Source organism: Chionomys nivalis, chromosome 14, assembly GCF_950005125.1.
Source record: "Chionomys nivalis chromosome 14, mChiNiv1.1, whole genome shotgun sequence".
Taxonomy (NCBI): domain Eukaryota; kingdom Metazoa; phylum Chordata; class Mammalia; order Rodentia; family Cricetidae; genus Chionomys; species Chionomys nivalis.
In genome coordinates this window covers 68,616,831-68,635,956 of record NC_080099.1, presented here as the reverse complement: position 1 = coordinate 68,635,956, position 19,126 = coordinate 68,616,831, and the positions used below count along the sequence as shown (strand labels likewise).

General features: G+C 46.0%; 1 protein-coding gene across 1 annotated transcript in view; it reads left to right on the top strand.

Moving 5' to 3' along the window:
- Lama3 (laminin subunit alpha 3) overlaps positions 1 to 19,126 on the top strand; it is a 214,227-nt gene that overhangs the window by 144,645 nt on the left and 50,456 nt on the right. The window contains exons 39-44 of the mRNA XM_057789086.1: positions 1,745 to 1,858; positions 6,882 to 6,991; positions 10,404 to 10,484; positions 13,636 to 13,742; positions 15,253 to 15,303; positions 16,028 to 16,179. Of these exons, the coding sequence (XP_057645069.1) occupies positions 1,745 to 1,858; positions 6,882 to 6,991; positions 10,404 to 10,484; positions 13,636 to 13,742; positions 15,253 to 15,303; positions 16,028 to 16,179 (615 nt within the window). The remainder of the gene's footprint in view (positions 1 to 1,744; positions 1,859 to 6,881; positions 6,992 to 10,403; positions 10,485 to 13,635; positions 13,743 to 15,252; positions 15,304 to 16,027; positions 16,180 to 19,126) is intronic.

The window sequence follows — 19,126 nt, the reverse complement described above, 5'->3', positions numbered from 1 at the left end:
TTCTTTGCCAAAGTAGGTACAATTAAAGCTTTTGTCCAAATATGGTGATTTCAACTCACAAGACCTATTCATTCATTTGAATAATTTGTTCCTTACCAAATATAATTATTTTGAGCAAGTGACATGATGTATGTAAGGCAGCCACCAGTTAAGACTTCAGTTGATTTGCTGTAGATATGGTCACATGGTCCCCAACAAGATTTCATTCAGGCATGTCTCTCAGCTGAGCCATCAGCCCAGAACGTTCCTCTCATACTTTCATTCTCCTTTAAACAAGCCTGTTCATATAGAGCCTTGAAGTAAAAAAAAAAAAAAAATTGTATTATATCCCTTTGCCTAAACATGATTCCTAATCACGTAAAGGAGCGTTATATTGGAAATTGTGTTGTGCAGTTTGTATGATCTGTTGGCCATCAGTCATTTGGGAAGGAGATCCTGGCAGGAGCCTTGAGGCCCCCGCCCTGGGAAGCACATGATCCCACACTTCTTCCCTTTGTGGACACGGGCAGTGAGACCGGCTTGTTTATTTCAGCTTTGCCTTGACTGTCATTTCTGTGTCTTATCGATGTATATGCTGTTTACAGCCATCCACCAGTGGGGTTGGGATATTAATTTTTCCTTGTCCTTTAAGACGAGGATCTAGGGCACCAGAACCACAAACAAGGAGAAATGTCCAGTGTTGGGCTGTGCATGGACTGGCTCTGCCAAGATACTTGCCTATAATGCTTTTTAAAGGCAGGCAGAACTCCACATGATTGTAGTGAGTGTGTAAGAATCAAATCACTGGTTTATAGCCATTTGTTGGATTTTTTTTTTCTTTTTTTTTTTGAGATAGGGTTTTGCTCTGTAGCACTGACTTGCCTGGAACTCATAGAGATCCTCCTGCTTCTGTCTTTCAAGTGCTGAGATTAAAGGCCTGCTGGAAAGTTCTTAACAGAATCTTTTAAACAAGATGTAAGTCCATGGGAAAAAAAATATTAACTCTTACCGGGTAGTGGTGACACACACCTTTAATCCCAGCATGCAAAGGTAGAGGCCGAAGCAGGTGGATCTGTGAGTTCAAGGCCAGCCTGGTCTACAGAGTGAGTTCCAGGACAGCCAGAGCTACACAAAGAAATCCTGTCTCAAAACCCAAATATATATAAACAAGACCAAACCCAGAGACACTCTTGGGCTGGGTCTCTGTATTCACATGGATCAAATTCTTGTGGACAGTCTTGAATGTGAGAACTCAACACTTGCCTTCTATCCAGGCTCCCTGCTGACCACTGGGGAGTGAGTGTTGCTGAAATGATTTCAGTAATTGTACCATTATTAAGTGGACTCCACTGAAGAATCTTTATGTCCCTTCCACTCCCTCCCACGAGTCTGAACCCGTACATGGGGAGGGGTGAGATATTAGCTGGACTTGGGTTGTCTGGCTTACCCCCAGAAGGAACTGGAGGCCTACTCCTCTTTACTCCCAGCCTTCCACATGCGCAACCCCTTCAAAACAACTGGTGTGTGAGAGGGGCCCATGGCCCACTTCTCTTTTCTCTGTTTCCCATTCCCACCATCACAAAAGCACAGCACAGTCTTACCGAAAAGCAAACCAACTGGCTGGTGGCTGATATCAGAAATCTTCACAGCACCTGGGGAGAGGTTTGGAAACCCCGACTTCTCCACAGTCAGAACTGCGACAAACTTTAGGAAATAATTCTTCTCTTTTCTTTGCGTTGATGAAACATTTTTGTTTGAAAAATAGGGTTGTCACCCTGGATACTACCGGGACAACAAAAGCTCACCCGTGGGAAGATGTGTCCCCTGCAATTGCAATGGACATTCAAATCGCTGCCTGGACGGCTCGGGGAAGTGCATTGTGAGTAGATGAGTAGTTTGTGGGGCTGGCAGGCAGTCTTCCTCCCCTTTCCCCCGAGATGTCAAGGTTCTGTCTCTCAGAAACCTAAACAGATTGCTATGGTGTGGAGGAGGCTTCTGACCCACCAGGCTGGATTAGGGGCTTACACTTCCCTTCTGCCTCCATTGCAACAGACACCCTCAGAAGACAACACCTGCCTACAGTTATGGGATTCCTATTACCTCTGCCTCATTAAGTTATATTAATAGGTGGATTGTAGATGGAGCTTGAAGCTTGCCTGGATATATATATATATATATATATATATATATATATATATATATATATAATAAGTCTGAGGTGTTACTTTGGGGCTCAGTTTTGTGGGGGTGAGATGGGTTTCAATAGGGCCACTGTGGCTTTCAGAGTAGCAGCAAGTCTATTACAGGGTGCTGAGGACAGGATGGGTGGGCAGAGCCCTCACCTGTGTGACCCCAGCACTATAAACCAGGCTGTGATGGCAGACTCTGGTGTTGGAGGCAGGGAGATCCAAAGTTGTCTTAGTCACAGTCCTAGTGCTGTGAAGAGACACCGTGACCATGGCAACTCTTTAAGAGGAAAGCATTTCATTGGGGCTTGCTTACAGTTTCAGAGGCTTAGTCCATTATCATTGTGGTGGGGAGCATGGTGGTGTGCAGGCAGGTGCTGGAGCAGTACCTGACAGTTCTTCATCCTGATCCATAGGCAGGCAGAGAGCAATACTGGGCCTGGTGCGGGCTTCTGAAACCTCAAAACCTGCTCACAGTCACATACGTCCTCCACCAAGGCCACACCTCCTAATCCTTCTCAATAGTGCTACTCCTGATGACCCAGCATTCAAATACATGCGCCTATGGGGCCATTCTAATCCAGACCACCAGACTGAGGGCATTCTGAGACACAGGAGACCTTCCCTGAAAAAAAATGGGAAGGGAGAGAGATGGGGTATCAGTGATGGAAGGGAAAAAAAGAGGGTAAAGAAAGAAAAAGGAGTAAAGAGGATACTAAGAACCGCGTATGGCTCACGCCTAGTTGAAGCGTGATTAATAAAAACTCAGAGAGAGAAATTGGGGTTCAATCTGAAGACCAGAAAAGCAAAACAGTCACTGGCTTTTGCCTCGACCTCAGTCCAAAATCTTGCCTTCAGGAATCTCTGAATGAGGCTTACTGGAAGCTGTCTCTTCCCATTTTATAATCCTCTCTAGGGCTGGGATTTAAGGCATGCACCGCCCAGGTTTTGTATCTACTGGGATTAAAGGTGTGTGTTACCACTGGTCTGTAAGGCTGACCAGTGTGGCTGTTTTACTCTCTGATCTTCAGGCAAGCTTTATTTATTAAAATACAAATGAAATGCCATGACTCCTACTCAGTCGCACTCAGACACCTCATGGCTGCCGAGATAAAGTGGGATCCCAGGAGAGGCGGAAGAAGGGACCAAAGCACGGTGGTGGAGTGGGGCCTCACCACTCCTTCCTCACAGAGGCCCCAGTTCCTTTTGTTGTTTTTCTCTTTTTCTTTTTTTGGCAGTTCTTGTTGACTATAATTTACACATTAGAATAGGGTCTTACTATGGAATATTATTCAGATTCTCTCCAATAAAATTAGCTTGTTTCTGGACCTTTAATTGTAGCACTTGGGGAGCAGGGGCAGGCGAAGTTCTGAGTTGAAGGCTGGCCTGGTCTCCATAGCAACTTCCTGGTGAAGAAGTTGATATAGTGAGACCCCCATCTCAAAATAAAAATAAAAATAAAAAAACAAAGAAAAGGTTTTAAAAGGTTTAAGTCACTTTTGTCCCCAAAGAGCCTTTTAACATTTTCATTTATTTATTTTTGGCTGTATTTCATTCTTCTGTTCCATCAGATTTCATAGCCAGGGCCTCCCCCAGTTAAGACAAGGACCTTTGGAAATTCACTCTGCCGCCATGGGCTTGCTTTGTGTGGTATGACTAGCATCTGTGAAGTCCTGGTCTACACTGAGCCTGCTCTGTGTGTCCTGGGGATCTCCTTCCTCTGCAAGCTGGGGCAGGCCAGAACAGGAGAGTGCTGAAGGCGCGCCCGACAGAATACTTTGTTGGGTTCTAACCTTATAAGTTCAAAAAGACTAAAAGACACCAATGGGCTGTTTTCCAGCCCACGTGTCTTCCTGAACAAAGGTCTCTGTTGGAGACCGCCTGGTGTGTGTGACATGGTGATGCTCTCATCAAGTCTGAATGCTTATCTTACCACAGAACCATAGCTGGATGTCAAGTCTGTCTATAAACGCCACCCAAGAACAAAGGGAGCTTTCTCTAGATTCTGTACACTTCATGGAATGATAACTTGTGGGAGGCATACTCCATTTTTCAGTCTAACAGTGAAAAATATTTGATTCCATTCGCTGTTTCTGTAGTTCAGTCTTTGCTTGTCTCTAAGGCCACTATGGCTCCTCGAGGCAGAGGAAATCCTCAGAAATCAGGAGATCCTGAGAAACTGCTGTGGTCCTGAGATCTGTGCTGAGCTCAGAACCACCAGACACAACCCATCCTCTCAAGGACCCACACCACCCTACTGCACACGTGTACACACCCACACCCACCTACCACACATGTGTACACACCCACCCTACCACACATATGTACACACCCACCCTACCGCACATGTGTACACACCCACACCCATCCTACCACACATATGTACACACTCATACACCCTACCACATATGCATACACACCCATACCCACCTACCACACATATGTACACACCCACCCTACCACACATACATACACACCCACACCCACCCTACCCATATATGTACACACCTCCACTCCCTACCACATATATGTACACACCCACACCCACCCTACCCACTCACATTCTGGGGCAACAACCATGAGTAGAGAGCTAACTGAACATGGCATGGGCTACTGAAACCCTTAAGTCCACCCCCAGTGACACACGTCCTCCAACAAGGCCACACCTCCTAATCCTTCCCAAACAGCTCTGCCAACTGGGAACCAAGGACTCAGGCATATGAGCCTATGAGGGCATTCTCATTCAAACCTCTGCACTGCTTAACTATGTTTTGTATCATTTTTAGTTCCTTAAAGATTCATAAAGCATGGGTTTGTCTACTTAGGAGTCTTTTCCGATGGAGGCGAGCCCCAGCCTCTTGTGCTTTACTTTTCCTAATTTAGCTTCAGAATCTATTTAAATCTTCACACCCATTATCTTTCGCTGTTCAAGCACTGTGGTGGCACAGAGGTAAAAACGTATGCAACTCTCAGTGCTCAGTCTCTTTCCAGGTCATTTCATTAACGCATGGTATCTTTAGTTAACAAACGTCTGTAGTACAGGGAATTTTCCTCAGTGTGTGTGTATGTGGGAATGTTTGAAGCTTTGTGACAAGGGTGAAGTCAAGAAAGGCTATAGCAGACTAAAAATCCCACAGAAAAACATGCTCTCCATAATCTGTTCAGCCTGCCCTCGGGCTGCTCGATGGTAAAACTGTGGAGTGCCTTCCATTAGTCACTGACTTTGACATGAAGATGATTGGATTTACAGAAATAAAATGCTTAGACACATTTTTTTCCTCTCTCCTTCTCTCTCTCCCTCTCTTCCTCCCCCTCTCTTTCTTTTCCTTCCTTCCTTCCTTCCTTCCTTCCTTCCTTCCTTCCTTCCTTCCTTCCTTCCATCCTTCCTTCCTTCCTTTCTTGTTTTTTGAGACAGAGTTTCTCTGGAGCATTGGAGCCTATCCTGGAACTTGCTCACTCTGTAGACCAAGTTGGCCTTGAACTCACAGAGATCTGTCTGCCTTTACCTCCCAAGTGCTGGGATTAAAGGTGTGTGACACCTCCACCACTGCCTTTCTAGACACAATTTCTTAATTCTCTGGAACGTGAGTTCTAAGGGACATCTTCTAAAATTATGTAACTTTCTATTCTCTTTCACAGATTCCACATAGTAAATCCATTTAAAATGTATTGCCCTTCAGTATACCACAGTGATCTATGAAGAGAACGAGGCTAGCCTCCAGACATGACCCTTTCTAACAGGAGGGAGGAGAGAGAATGAACACGTCCCAAGGACCCAGCACATTCTTACTTTGTGCTTGCTTGCCTGTGTGATTAAGACAGCGTCTCATTATGTGTCCCTGCCTGACCTGGAACGCCCAGGGATCTGCTTGCCTCTGCCTCCCAAGTGCCCGGTTAAAGCCATGCTCCACCACATCCTGCCTGCCCTTTTCTTTCTAAGATGCTCTTAACAGCACCACAGAGTGCTGCTCTGCCAATGGCACCTTTTAGGGAAACTGCTTATACGCAGTCATGCCAATGAAACTGGTACAGGAAAGAATGGAACTTAGAGAAATAAAGGAGCTTTCCAAAGATGCGACAGCTATGAAATGATGCTGCGGCATAGTCTTTCTCTTCTGTAGCCTAATGAAGGGACCCTTGTACTGTGGGGGGATGGTAGTGTGGTGGGGGTGTGTATGGTGTGTGTGTGTGTGCAAGGCTGGAGGAAAACACTAGTGTCCTTCCTAAACACCCTCCATTTTTGTTTGTTTGTTTTAGACTCAGGGTCTCTCACTGCCCTGGAGCTTGCTGAGTAGGTTAGTTAGTGAGCCCCAGAGATCTGCCCATCCACCCTCATCCCCCAGTCCTGGGATTCCAAGCATGTACCATCATAACCAGCTTTTAAAATATGGCTTCTAGGGAGCAAACTCAGGTCCTTGTGCATGCCAGGGGAGTAATTTACGCAGGCTGAGCTATTTTTCCAGCTCAGTACCACTATTTTATGCAGCACCAAGGGCAATTAAATGGGAATATATAGTCAGCAGAACCAATATCATCATGCAGCCAGAGGACCTGAGTTATATTTGGGTGCGATTGGGATAGAGGTGTGGTTCTGTTGTGCCAGGCTCACTGAGCGTACTGGAAACTCTGGGTTGAATCGTCAGCACTGAAGACCATAGTGGCCTTAAAAGTGATCCATGCCTCAGACAGCTAACTGTCCTGTTCATCTGTCCCCAGAACTGTCAACACAACACCGCTGGGGATCACTGTGAGCACTGCAAGGAAGGTCACTATGGAAACGCCATCCGCGGATCGTGTAGGGTGTGTCCCTGCCCTCATACCAACAGGTACAGTAGCCGATCACAGGTGACAGCATTCAGCAGTCACAGGGAACTGAGAGTGGATGGGGAGATCACAGCTTCAAGGGAAGTAACTGCCAACGGTTGTGAGAACAGTGTTCCAAAACTGACCGTAGTGGTGGTTGTACAGCTTCTCGGCTACATTAAGCCATTGAACTGATATTATTTGTGGGTGGATTGTACGGTATATGTATTCGTCCTTTTGGTTATGTGGCTAGCCTTGAATGGTTGAGCCATTTTTTTAATGAACAGACACAAATGCAAGGAAAAATATCCATCATCAAGCAGAAACTTCCCTTTTGAGATTTTCCGGAATCTGATGTCCTGGGGCTACACTGGAGTGGGTTTGGGAAAGGAAGGGTCACAGTTCAGTAAGAACATGCAGAGAAATGTGAAGTAGAATATCAGATAGCCATGGGGCTGTGTGACTGACGGTGAGTGCCTGTGTTAGAGAGAACAGCCGAGAAGCCATGGTTGGTTGGCAGGGACATGAGTGATGAGTGGAGAAAGCCGAGGTACATGTTGGTCCCAGAAGCAACAGCCTTGCAGGGTGTGCACCACCTGACACCGACAGGTACAGTAGACACTCACAGACAACAGTCAGAATGGACAGCCTTGCAGTGTATGCCCCGCCCCGACCCTGACAGGTACAGTAGACGCTCACAGACAACAGTCAGAATGGACAGCCTTTCAGGGTCTGCCCCACCTGACACTGACAGGTACAGTAGACACTCACAGACAACAGTCAGAATGGACAGCCTTGCAGTGTATGCCCCGCCCCGACCCTGACAGGTACAGTAGACACTCATGGACAACAGTCAGAATGGACAGCCTTGCAGGGTCTGCCCCACCTGACACTGACAGGTACAGTAGACACTCACGGACATCAGTCAGAATGGACAGCCTTGCAGTGTATGCCCCGCCCCGACCCTGACAGGTACAGTAGACGCTCACAGACATCAGTTTGTGACTGGAGAGTTGTCCAGAACTCAGAGTGGGTGGGGAAGGTGCTAAAGAGATATGTTCATACAGAGGCAGGAGGGGTGGAAGTGACCCAAGGGCCTCCTTGTTTGGATGCACGATCTTCCAGTCTCTGAAATGGCGAGTCTCACGAAATAGAAAGACAGGGTTGATTCTGAGCTGGCAGCAGCACAGGAACGGGGTGTGGAACAAGCCTGGCCACCTCCTGAGAGCAGCGAGGACCATTCATGGAGTAAGGAAGACAGGCACTTTGGGCATGCAGCATTGTCCTGTCATCTATGTGTGTGGGTGAACTTCATAGGGTGCTCGTTTAGGGAAAGACAGCTTTGGCCCCATCTGAAGGCTGGATTTTCTGTCCCTTGCTGTCAGCCATGTTACCCACAGGACACTTGCACATGCCCAAGAGGACAGTCAGTGGTTCCAATAGAAGTAGCTTTCAAGTCTTGAAAATTTGTCTGGATCATCCTGAAGACCCATGGGTCAGGGTGTTTTTTTTTTTTTTTTTATTAATATTTCCACCTGCTCCCCGTTTCCCATTTCCCTCCCCTCCTCCCAAATATTGCCCCCTCCCCCCACTCCCCTCCCTCTATCCCCACTCCTCTTCTCCACCCCCCACACCATTCCCCCTCCCTCTCGATACTGAAGAGCAGTCCAAATTCTCTGCCCTGTGGGAAGACGAAGGTCTTCTATCTACGTTCAGGAAGGTGAGTGTCTAAACAGGCTAAGCTCCCACAAAGCCAGTTCATGTATTAGGGTCAGGGTGTTATCTGCAGCTAAGTTCACAGGAGTCTAACGACGCCACTCGCCTGCAGGGGATCCACGGGAGTCATTTCTAAGATGGAATTTTCGGGACAGGACTGCTCTGTAGATGGTGCTGGCATTGAGCTCATGGAGACCCGTCTGTCCCTGCCTCCCAAGTTCTGGGTTTAAAGGCATGCACCACCTGAACCAAGAGGGTAGAGGTGCAGCTGTGAGTCCAACCAGGACTCAGATTCTATGACATTTAAACCTTGAATACTATAGCCAAGCATCTGGGTTTACTCCTTTCTGTGATGGAAGCCTTGGGGAGTCTGAACCCTTGAGCCCAATCATAGCTGTCATTCAGGCCTGGTGTGACTGAGAGACCGCAGGTAGAGCAGTCACCACTGATTCTCGTGTCCTTTGGACATGGCACATTGTTCTAATCTTGTTCTTTATGATGTGCTCACCATGGACTCCAAGGAAAGCGTGACACAGCAGTTAACTAAGTAAAGTAGTGATGGACTTGAAAAGCGAGAAACTGTGCCTGTGCTACACAGGCTCAGAGGTAAGCTCACTGATACCAGCCGAGGTCAGCTGGACTAACCACATCTTCCTTCTCCCCAAGTCACGTGCCTGAGGGCTGCTTCCCTGGAGATCCCCAAGTCTGAAATGTCTACCTTGCTTTCCTAACTATGTGTTTGGTTTCCCGTTCGGCTTGCCCTGTCCTGCGGCGTTATTTGTCTAGTGATCTATCACTCCGTGCCTGCCCAGACTCGCACAGACAGAGGCTGACAGGAGAAGAAAACAGCAAAATATCTATCAGTGTGCTCAGGAGATTTTCATTTTGGGTTAAAGCATATATCTATCAGCAAGGCCAGCTCCCAGACTCAGTAGGGCTGGGATGCACACAGACCTTAGGGTTTATCGTTACAGCTGTTTGATGTCCCTTCCTCCATCGATCGAAACACCACTGAGAAACTTCATATGATCCCCGAGGAGGCTCGGGAGGCCTCTCCTGTTAAATAGCTTCCTCTGATTGTGTCAGGGTGACATTCCACAAGCATAGACACTATGTAAGTCCACATGGCTGTCTCATAGCTTCTCTGTTTGGAAGCAAAAAAGATTTCTCAAGTATATGTCAGTTTAGAGCTAGAAGAGAAGGAAATTTCAGGAGCTGACTAGAGAACAGTGTGAGGCATCGGCAAGGCCACGGGGAAGCTCTGCACCTCTTTGGGCTCCCAAGGCCCAGCCGGCCTCCCAGGCGTGGGCTCTGTGCAGAAGATGCTGGCAAAAACAAGGAGACAAGGCGTTAAGAGAATCAGGACTTGCTATTCTCTTTCCTGCCTGGACTCGCATCCCTTCCTTGTTATTCCTGGGGAATCAGTGTTGTAATCATCTCTTCCAGACTGGGTCTGTCTCCAGGGAAGGAATGTATTTTCCAACGCAGAAGGAAAATGCATGTCTGCACCCACCCCGTCTGTCCAGGGTCAGCGGAAGTCATTCATCATGCACTCTGGCGAGTCTCCAGGGGCAAAACTTTTTCCCCACACAACTTCACTCGAAATCTTCCTCACAATGGGTTTTAATATTCACTTCATGGAAGCTGGTCTTTTATGAAAGAAAACAATGAGCCAATGGGATTCTTTCCACTGAGACCCTTTTCCTGTCTTCCTTTAAGTTTTGCCACCGGCTGTACTGTGGATGGAGGAAATGTGAGGTGTGCCTGCAAGCCCGGATACACAGGAGCACAGTGTGAGAGGTAGGCTCCTCCCTGCCCGTGTGCTGCATGCCCGTAGCCCCCATTCCCCAAAATCTGCATGTGAGGTGTGTTGGACAGGTTGGTTTGGGCTGCTATCCCACTGAAGGCAAGAAAGATCATGGAAAAAATACAAGACTTCTTACTCAACAAATTCTTAACATCCTTCTCGCTCTGGCTCATCTTTAGGAGTCTGAGGATGAGCACATGCCACACAAACACACATACACACGGACTTATATTTTCCCAATACATGCCACCATGTGCCCCAGGCCCCATCCTCATTCCTACATGCCCTTCCCCGTCTCTACACATCTCTCCTCCTCCCAGCATACCCCTAGCCTTGACCAATACCCTACATACTCACCCTTCCCCATATCCTCATGTATTCTTTATATAACTCTCATCTCCCAAGGTCTTTATGCCACTTCCCCTACATTCTTAAATACTGTTTCCCTAAATATCAGTTCATGTTTTCATTCCCATAGACTCATTCCTACACATACCCACACCCAAGCGTACATGTCTCTATATACCCTTGTCCTCACAATATTCTTTTCTGCATATGTAAATAACTTTAATTATAATTCTGTGTAACACACAATCCATAACCTTACACTCAGGAAAGCCTGTTCGTTTCCCAATTCCTGCTGCCTATCATAACACCGCTCATATTAGATGCGTTTAATAATACTCATGAAACAAAAATACTACTAATAATGAGTTTAGTGGAGGGCATGTGCCCCAGAGATACACTTTAGTTATTCACGGACAGATTGTCTTAAGTAGCTTTTGTGCACTGGGTGCCGTGTAGGCTGAGTAAGGCAAAAGTTGACCCAGGTTCTAATAGCCTAACATTCCGCCTCTCAATAATCCAAAGGGCTACATTGCATGAAATATGCAAAGTATTTGGTTCCCTCCAGATCTCTACCCAGTATGAAATGTTGATGCTAGGGGCTGTGTGGGACCCTAGTCACGTAGCCAACTGAAGAGTCAACCAAGCAGCCTTGGAAAGCAAGGGATGGAAGAGTCAGCTCAGTGGATATGGGATGCTGTGTGGGCCAGAAAAGCAGGGCTTGGAAGGCATTCGAGGTTTTGTGACTTTAAAGTTTGGGGTGCACATTTGGGAGAGGCTCTCCTGATTTTTAGCCTCTTTGTGGTTCTGTAGAAACAGCAAAGTCAAAACAGCAACAGGCTTGATGAGGCGTCTGTTTATCTGGCAACTGATTTGAAGAGACATTTTTAATTAACAATTCTTCTCTTAGCATATGCTACACTTGACATCCCAAAACAAGTTATTGTTTCTTAATTAAAAACATCTTTTCACAAGTGCCAGGCCGAGGCACCATTTTTATTTATTAAACATGTCTGCACACTGGCGTCATTCATGGCCCTAATGTTAAGTCTTGGAGTGACAGATAAGGAGGTCAAGAGTGAGAAGTACGAGTATACTATACAGAGAAGCCTGGTTGAACTTGGGAGGGGCAGCCTGCCTAGGGTAGGTGAGGAAAGGCTTCTAGCTCCTCCCATACTCCCTTCTCTCTTCCTCAGCCACACAGAGCCACAGACAGGTCTGTTCTCTGCTCTCTTTCCTGTACTAACGTCATCTGGGAAACAGGAGGCACTGCTCCCATCCACTGTGTTTGGCTGTGGAAGGAAAACAAGAGGACCCTGAGTGATGGTGCTTTGTAAGAATAAGGAAGAAGAATTAAATGCCCCGATTCTTCGTATAACCTCATAAAGGATGCGCTGATCTTTAGATTTTTTTTCTCCAGAAACTTTAGACATAAGCGAAAATAAAGCATTCTAGAGCATACATGTTCTGCAGGACAGAGCACGGGGCTGCTCAGTGTGCGGCCTCAGTACTAGCACCTTACCACCCTGCTTAGTAAATTTGGACAAACTGCCTCTGCCTTGTTAATAGGGAGGAGTATGTATGTGTCTGCCTTCTGTCTACTTTCTGAAATGTGCAATTACCAGTGATACTGATAAAATGAACGTTGCACCCCACCTTATAATCATGGTACATTTTGTTGAGTGTCTGCATGTGAAGGCTGGTAGACTCTCATACCATACTTGTATCCACTAGTCAAGATGGGTGTCATTCATTGGTTCACCATCCCTCCAGCCATCACAGACCTACTGGGCTCCTGGTGTGTGCCAGGCAGCTCTGTGAGTCCTAGAGACACAGCAATGAGCAAACCCTCAATGTTTCCTGAGGGGATCTGATTGACAGCCCAGGAGCACAGCACAGGTGGTTGGGTGGCAGGGCAGCCAGTTGTTTCTGATCCAGGACCTACATTCTCTGAAGACATCACCTTCGGGAACATATGCTGAAAATGGCTGGGTTATTGTTGTTATTATTATTATTATTACTGACTTAAACCTTGGGGAAAGGGTTACTGTATTTCCTCAAGCCTGTCATCTCCATTATGTTAACATAGTATATGCCAATTTACTGAAAATTCAGGCTTCCTCATATATTGATATGAGGAAATATTGATAAACAAATATTTTCATTGACTTCCAAATATTAGAAATTTAACACATTTTATTTTTCTTACTAACTAAATTTAAGCATCAAGGGCATATGACCTTTAAACTTGGAGGTTTGGGCTTGACAGCTTACTGTGCTATCTACAGTGACAATGGCCCATGGCCAGAGGTAGCAGCTGTGACTCCTGTTAGTATTGTCATCGTCTTATATGCCCCACTGCCGAACTTAGCATAAATATAGATTGCACAGCCTTGAAATCACACATTAGGAAATAAAGAAATTCTGCTCCATGGAAAGGATTGAAACTCCTGGATTTATTTGTATGAATATGTTGGCCTCAAATAAAACAATATTTATGTGATGTCTTCAGGACCATAACTCAATGAAACCCAGCTCTGTGTTGATCAAGCCATTTATTCCTCTGTCATTCAGCTCCTGGGCAGTCAGTAGCAGGGCAGGAGGGACATAAAGGGTGATCCCTGCCTGCCTCCTACCCTTAGGAGCCTCATTATGGAACAAAATAAACATGAGAAATGTTCATTCTCGCCAGCCTGGGTCACCTTTCCTATTACCCAACTATGGTGTCTCAAATAGGGAAAATAAGGTGGATAAGTGATAGTTATTTGGTTTTTCTTAGCCTTTCTATGTTTTGTGAAGGTGTGCACCAGGATATTTTGGGAATCCCCAGAAATTTGGAGGTAGCTGCCAACCATGCAATTGTAACAGCAATGGCCAGTTGAGCACTTGTGACCCCCTAACTGGAGGTAAGTTCCATGCACATCCCTAGTGACCCGAATCTTAAGACTTCTATGAGACAGTGGTCTAAGAAGCATGACATAGACCTCTGGCTCACAAGTTGCTCTCCCTTGACAGTCCTGGGGATGCTTGCGTAGTATTGGCAGCTTCGAGAACAATTACTTCATTAGTTTTCTTGTTTTTTAAGACATTGTTTTAAAACCCCAATGAGTTGTAGCTCAGATAATTTCAGACACACATTGGTGATTTTCCTGAGCTATTCCTGGGAAACTACATTAAAAAAAAAAAAAAAAAAAAAAAAAACGTTTTCTTTTAAAGTTCTATGTATGTGTCTGTCTGAGAGTAAGCACACGAGAGTGCCACTGTCAGTGGGGTGGGAGGTTTAGAAGTCGCTTAGAACTGGAATTGCAGTTAGGCCACCTGGTGTAGGTGCTGGGACTTGAACTCAGGTCCTTGGCAAATGTAGCTCTTGACCACTGAGCTCTCTCTCTAGTCCACTCCACAGTTATTTTTTATATCAGCTCTTTTTCTGTGAACCTGATGAAACTCAAGTGTTCCTTCTCTCTTATCTATACATGTTCTGGCATGTGTCAAGTCAGAGGTGTGGACGTTATACACTGTGTGAGACAATTTGTCACAGCCTTGTATGGATTCATTCAGAAAAGCTTGGAACAAAACAGAAAAAAATGTTTACTTCTTTCATAGAAAAGCTGAAAAAGTGTCTTAGGAAAGTAGCATAGACACACTTAGGTGAACTCTCCCGTCTTACAGTTGTGGGCAAGCGGACCTAAGCCAGGAACGTGCAGATTGTAGCCAATAAAGCAGCTGTCCCCAAGCAATACTGAACAAATGGGTTAACACCAATCTAGAACAGTTGCTTAAGAGATTGGAGCAGGCACTCAGAGGTTCAAGTCTGGCCTGGGCAACTTAGTGAGACCCTCTTTGTAAAAAGCAGCAAGGAACTCAAGATGGCTCAGTGGTTAACACTACTCGCTGCTCCACCAAAGGACTTGGGTTCAGTTCCTATGCTGCGCGTAAGGAAGCTCACACCTGCAACGCCAGCTTCAGGGCATCCAGCACCCTCTCCTGGCCTTCACAGGGATCTGCACGTATGAGGCATGTGTGCACAGGCACACATGTGCGCGCACACACAAATAAAATAAAAACAAATCCTTACAAACAGAAGTGACTGCAGTAGCAAGAGGCCTGAAGATGTGCTCAGTGGGAGCGTGTTTGTCTGGTCACCAGCTGAACTTCTACCAAGAGGGAAAAGGGAAAGTAAGATATGCCATGCCCGAGAAATGCCCCTCTTAGAAAAGAGACCGTAATAGCTAGTGAAGGAGACCACTGGGAAATTCATGCTCATGGCGATGGCACGGTGAAAGTGGCGAGGAGGGGCCAGTGCTGCTTTTGGGATTGGGCAACTAAAACCTTCCATAGTGGGCTTTCTGAGTCCAAGCTAAAAGGCAGCTGAAGAACAAGTTAAATAAAAATGTCCTTTTTTTCACCCTATTTTAGACTGTGTCGGCCAGGAGCCCAAAGATAGCAGCCCTGCAGAAGAATGCGATGGTGAGAAAAGGGGACCCCCTCTCCCTTTACGCCCCCCCTCCCTTTACGATGTGTGTATTGTACTGGGGACAGGCACTTTCTAGAACAGGAAAACAAAGATTCAGAGGACGGGGAAGGACAGTGTTGGCTCCACTCCTGCCCCTGCCACTCGCTGCTGTCTTCCACCATGAGGCCACCTTACCTCCCAGGTCTCAGTTTTTCCTATAGAGTGGACACAGGATGCCCAACCCCGACAATTTCTGGGGACTTTCTGAGGATGTCACATCACTTAACATAGCATCCAATCATCTGTGTGCCGTGGCACATGTCTGTCATACCATCAGGTAGGGTGCTGAGGCATGAGGATCACTAATTAGAGGTAGCTTGGGCTACTTAGTGAGACCCATTCTCAGAAGCAACTAACAAAAATAGTCACCAGCAGATACCCCATAAACAGTCACTAGTAGACACCCCATAGATGAAACAGTCACTAGCAGACACCCCAAAAGAGGGTAGTCACTTATTTTCCCCCACACAAGCAACAAGCTGCTCAGAGTCACCATGTCTAGTAAGAAAAAAAATGCTCTCGAGCATCCAGTTCTTACTCCTTCAGAGTGCACATCCCTCCCTGAGCCAGCTAGAGCTGAGACTCTGCCTGTGATAATCGGTGTCTAAGGGGACAGGCTACAGAGCTCTGGTGTCCTCCGTGCCTACAGCACATTGGGCTTTCCTTGCGGCCCTGCAGATTGTAACAGCTGTGTGATGGCGCTCTTGAACGACTTGGCCACCATGGGTGAGGAGCTCCGCCTAGTGAAGTCAAAGCTGCAGGGCCTGAGTGTGAGCACTGGCGCCCTAGAACAGATCCAGCACATGGAGATGCAGGCCAAGGACCTGAGGGTGAGCCTTCCGTGGGGATCCAGATGGGTTGCTTGTGAGCATGCTGTGACTTGCTCTCGCTAGGGGAATCAGTCCTCATGAACCACTTTACACTTCATGCTGGAATGCTGACTGGATTGATGTACAGGCAGCCATGTCTGCGGTGAGGTCATGAGCGTGATGGCTCTGGCATGACCTGAAGAGTGTTTCAGCCTGATCTTTCCTGGCTCTGGCTCTTACAGAATTTCCGCTCTTCCACAATGGTTCCCGAGACTTAGGAGGAAGGGAGTGTCAGCTGACACTTCTTCTCTGTACTGGGACCAGTTCTGAGTTTCTGTGTTACCCACCAGCCTTTGCACAAAGAAACTTCCCTGATGAGCTGAGAGCTGCACTAATATCTGCATTGAGAGATACAAATTTTGCTCAGGTCATGGAGAAATCAAGTCGTTACTGATCAGGAAGTTTCCTCCTTCTTGAGTGGCTGTCTTAGTACTGGGAGATTCTCTGCAGGCTACTGTGTAGAAAGTCATCAGCAATCTTAGCCAGTTCTGAATCTTATAAACTACAGTAATGACCAGCATGGCAATATATGTCTGTGGGTGCAATAGTGGCACAAATGTCATGGAGTTGACCAACTAGGAGGAAGCATGTAGCAGGTCTGGGAAATGTGGTAAAGACTGGGGATTTCAAGGGTGCTACTGCTATTAGCCCTCGAGAGTGCTGCTGTTATTCTGCTAAATGGGCATAATATCAAAAAACTGATTTCTGCTCTTACACATATATTTCGTTTCTTCTTTCTACATTCTATGGAATGATTTGCTATTGCTTTTCTAGTTTCTTAGGATCAAAGCTTGTTTTACGGATTTAAAACTTTCTTGTTACTAACGTAAGAGTTTAATGCTGTGAGGAAATGCTTCTCCTAAATACTACATTTGCTGTGTCTCCCACACGTTGTAAGTCTCATCCAGCTCAAAACATTTTTCTATTTCCCTGTGATGTATGAATAACCCATGAGTAATTTAATATTATTTAATCCTAGATCAGAGATTTTTTTTCTGATGACTTTCTAGTGTTGATTTATAATTTGATCCTTTTGTGGTCAGACGCAAACTATGTAAGATTTCAATGCCTTCGATGTGTTGAGGTTTGTTGCAAAGCTGGGATATAGTTTGTCTGGGTCAGCGATCTCAGTGTCCTGGGAAACAGGGGGTTTGGAGGGTATTATGACAAGTGGTGGAACCACAGGGCTGGAGTCAAGCTCTCTCAAGTAATACCGAGGGGAACTCTACCCATCAATGAAGGCTGAACACACAACCTTGAAACTGCCTAATGCTGCTTGTTAGCACAAGGAGAAAAGAGGCAGCCATAGGAGTTAGTCTTCTGACCAGCACCTAAACAGACCCAGAAGCTTGGGTCTCTGCTGGAAAGCGACATCCTCAGCATCTTCATAACAAAGCCTGAATCCCTGCTGGAAAATGACATCCTCAACATCAGCATAGCAAAGCCTGAATCCCTGCTGGAAAATGACATCCTCAACATCATCACAGCAAAGCCTGAATCCCTGCTGGAAAATGACATCCTCCACATCATCACAGCGAAGCCTGGATCCTTGCTGGAAAACGACATCTTCAGCATCATCATAGTGTGCGAGTCCTGAACTGCTAATGTATGGTCTGGCCTTAGAATCGCGGAACAGGGTTTCATGGTGGGGGACTGTGATAACTATGAGGTCACTAGAGTGGGGGAAGAAGACAACTCCCAATCACTGGTTGAGTCTGCAAATGTTTAACAGATGCATTAAGCAGAAATGCAGCAGATAAGAGACGAGGGCACCTTAGAGAATTGAAAATAGCAGGACACTCTGAAACTCCTTAAAGAATAGTATCCATTAGGAGGACCAGGATGAGGCGAGCATCTCACGGAAGGAGTAGAGATGAAAAGACCCAACTGAAAATCGTGGATATGAAAAAATACATTTATTGAACTACAAGAATTGATGAAGAAAAACCAAGACTAGACACAGTGAAGGGAGCTTTGAGTGAAGTTTAATGAGTGCTTTTGGAATGAGAGCTGAAGCCAGTGGCTCCATCTGAAAATAATTCTCGAAGAATGGTTCCTTTTCATCGCTCGGGGAATTCAACTCCATGGTTTATAGGTTTAATATAGAGAAAGAAAAAAATCCTTTCTGTTGTGAGAGAAAAGGAAGCTCCATGAGTTAGTTGTTTTGATGACTTAGTGCTTTGCACAGAAGCTGTATGCCAGGCTCCATTCTTAGTGTCTCACTCACATCTCATAAGGTCTCTTGGAGAAAAAGCATCTTCGTTTAACTGACACATAGAAACTAAGCAAGAGCAGCAGCATATTCACATGGCTGGAATTCAAATCAAGACCAAGGTCAAAAAGACCATGCTTTGCTCCCCACCTTCACTCATGGCCGCTCAGTGTGCTCCCATGCTTTGCTCCCCACCTTCACTCATGGCCGCTCAGTGGTCCTTAGCTTTCCCACTGTAAGTTACAGTGGTCTGTCTTATTCCTCTGTTACACAAACTCCATAACAGCACAATAAAAATGAGCTAACATCTTTGCATGCTCTTGAGTGTGTGTGTGTGTGTAGAATATCCTGTAGTTTAGAATATCTTCATAGTGTCAGGCTCACCTGCTAATCTTCACACCTAAGGTTTTCTTTACTCCACATTGTCTCTGATGTACAAATGAAGGCAACAGAATTATTTTACTTATTCTCTCTCTCAAGGTGTTACATCCTTCCTCCAAAAATTAAAAGTAATCCCTATCCCAAATATGTGTGGCAATGTCACCTTTTCAATAATAATATAATAATAAAATGAATAGGGATCTGGATTGTGACCCAGCGGTCGGTTGTGCTGTGTCAGGCACTCATCCAATTTTCTTAAGACCCCAATGACCTCATTTGAATTTGAGGATATCCGTATATTCACTCAGATTCCCC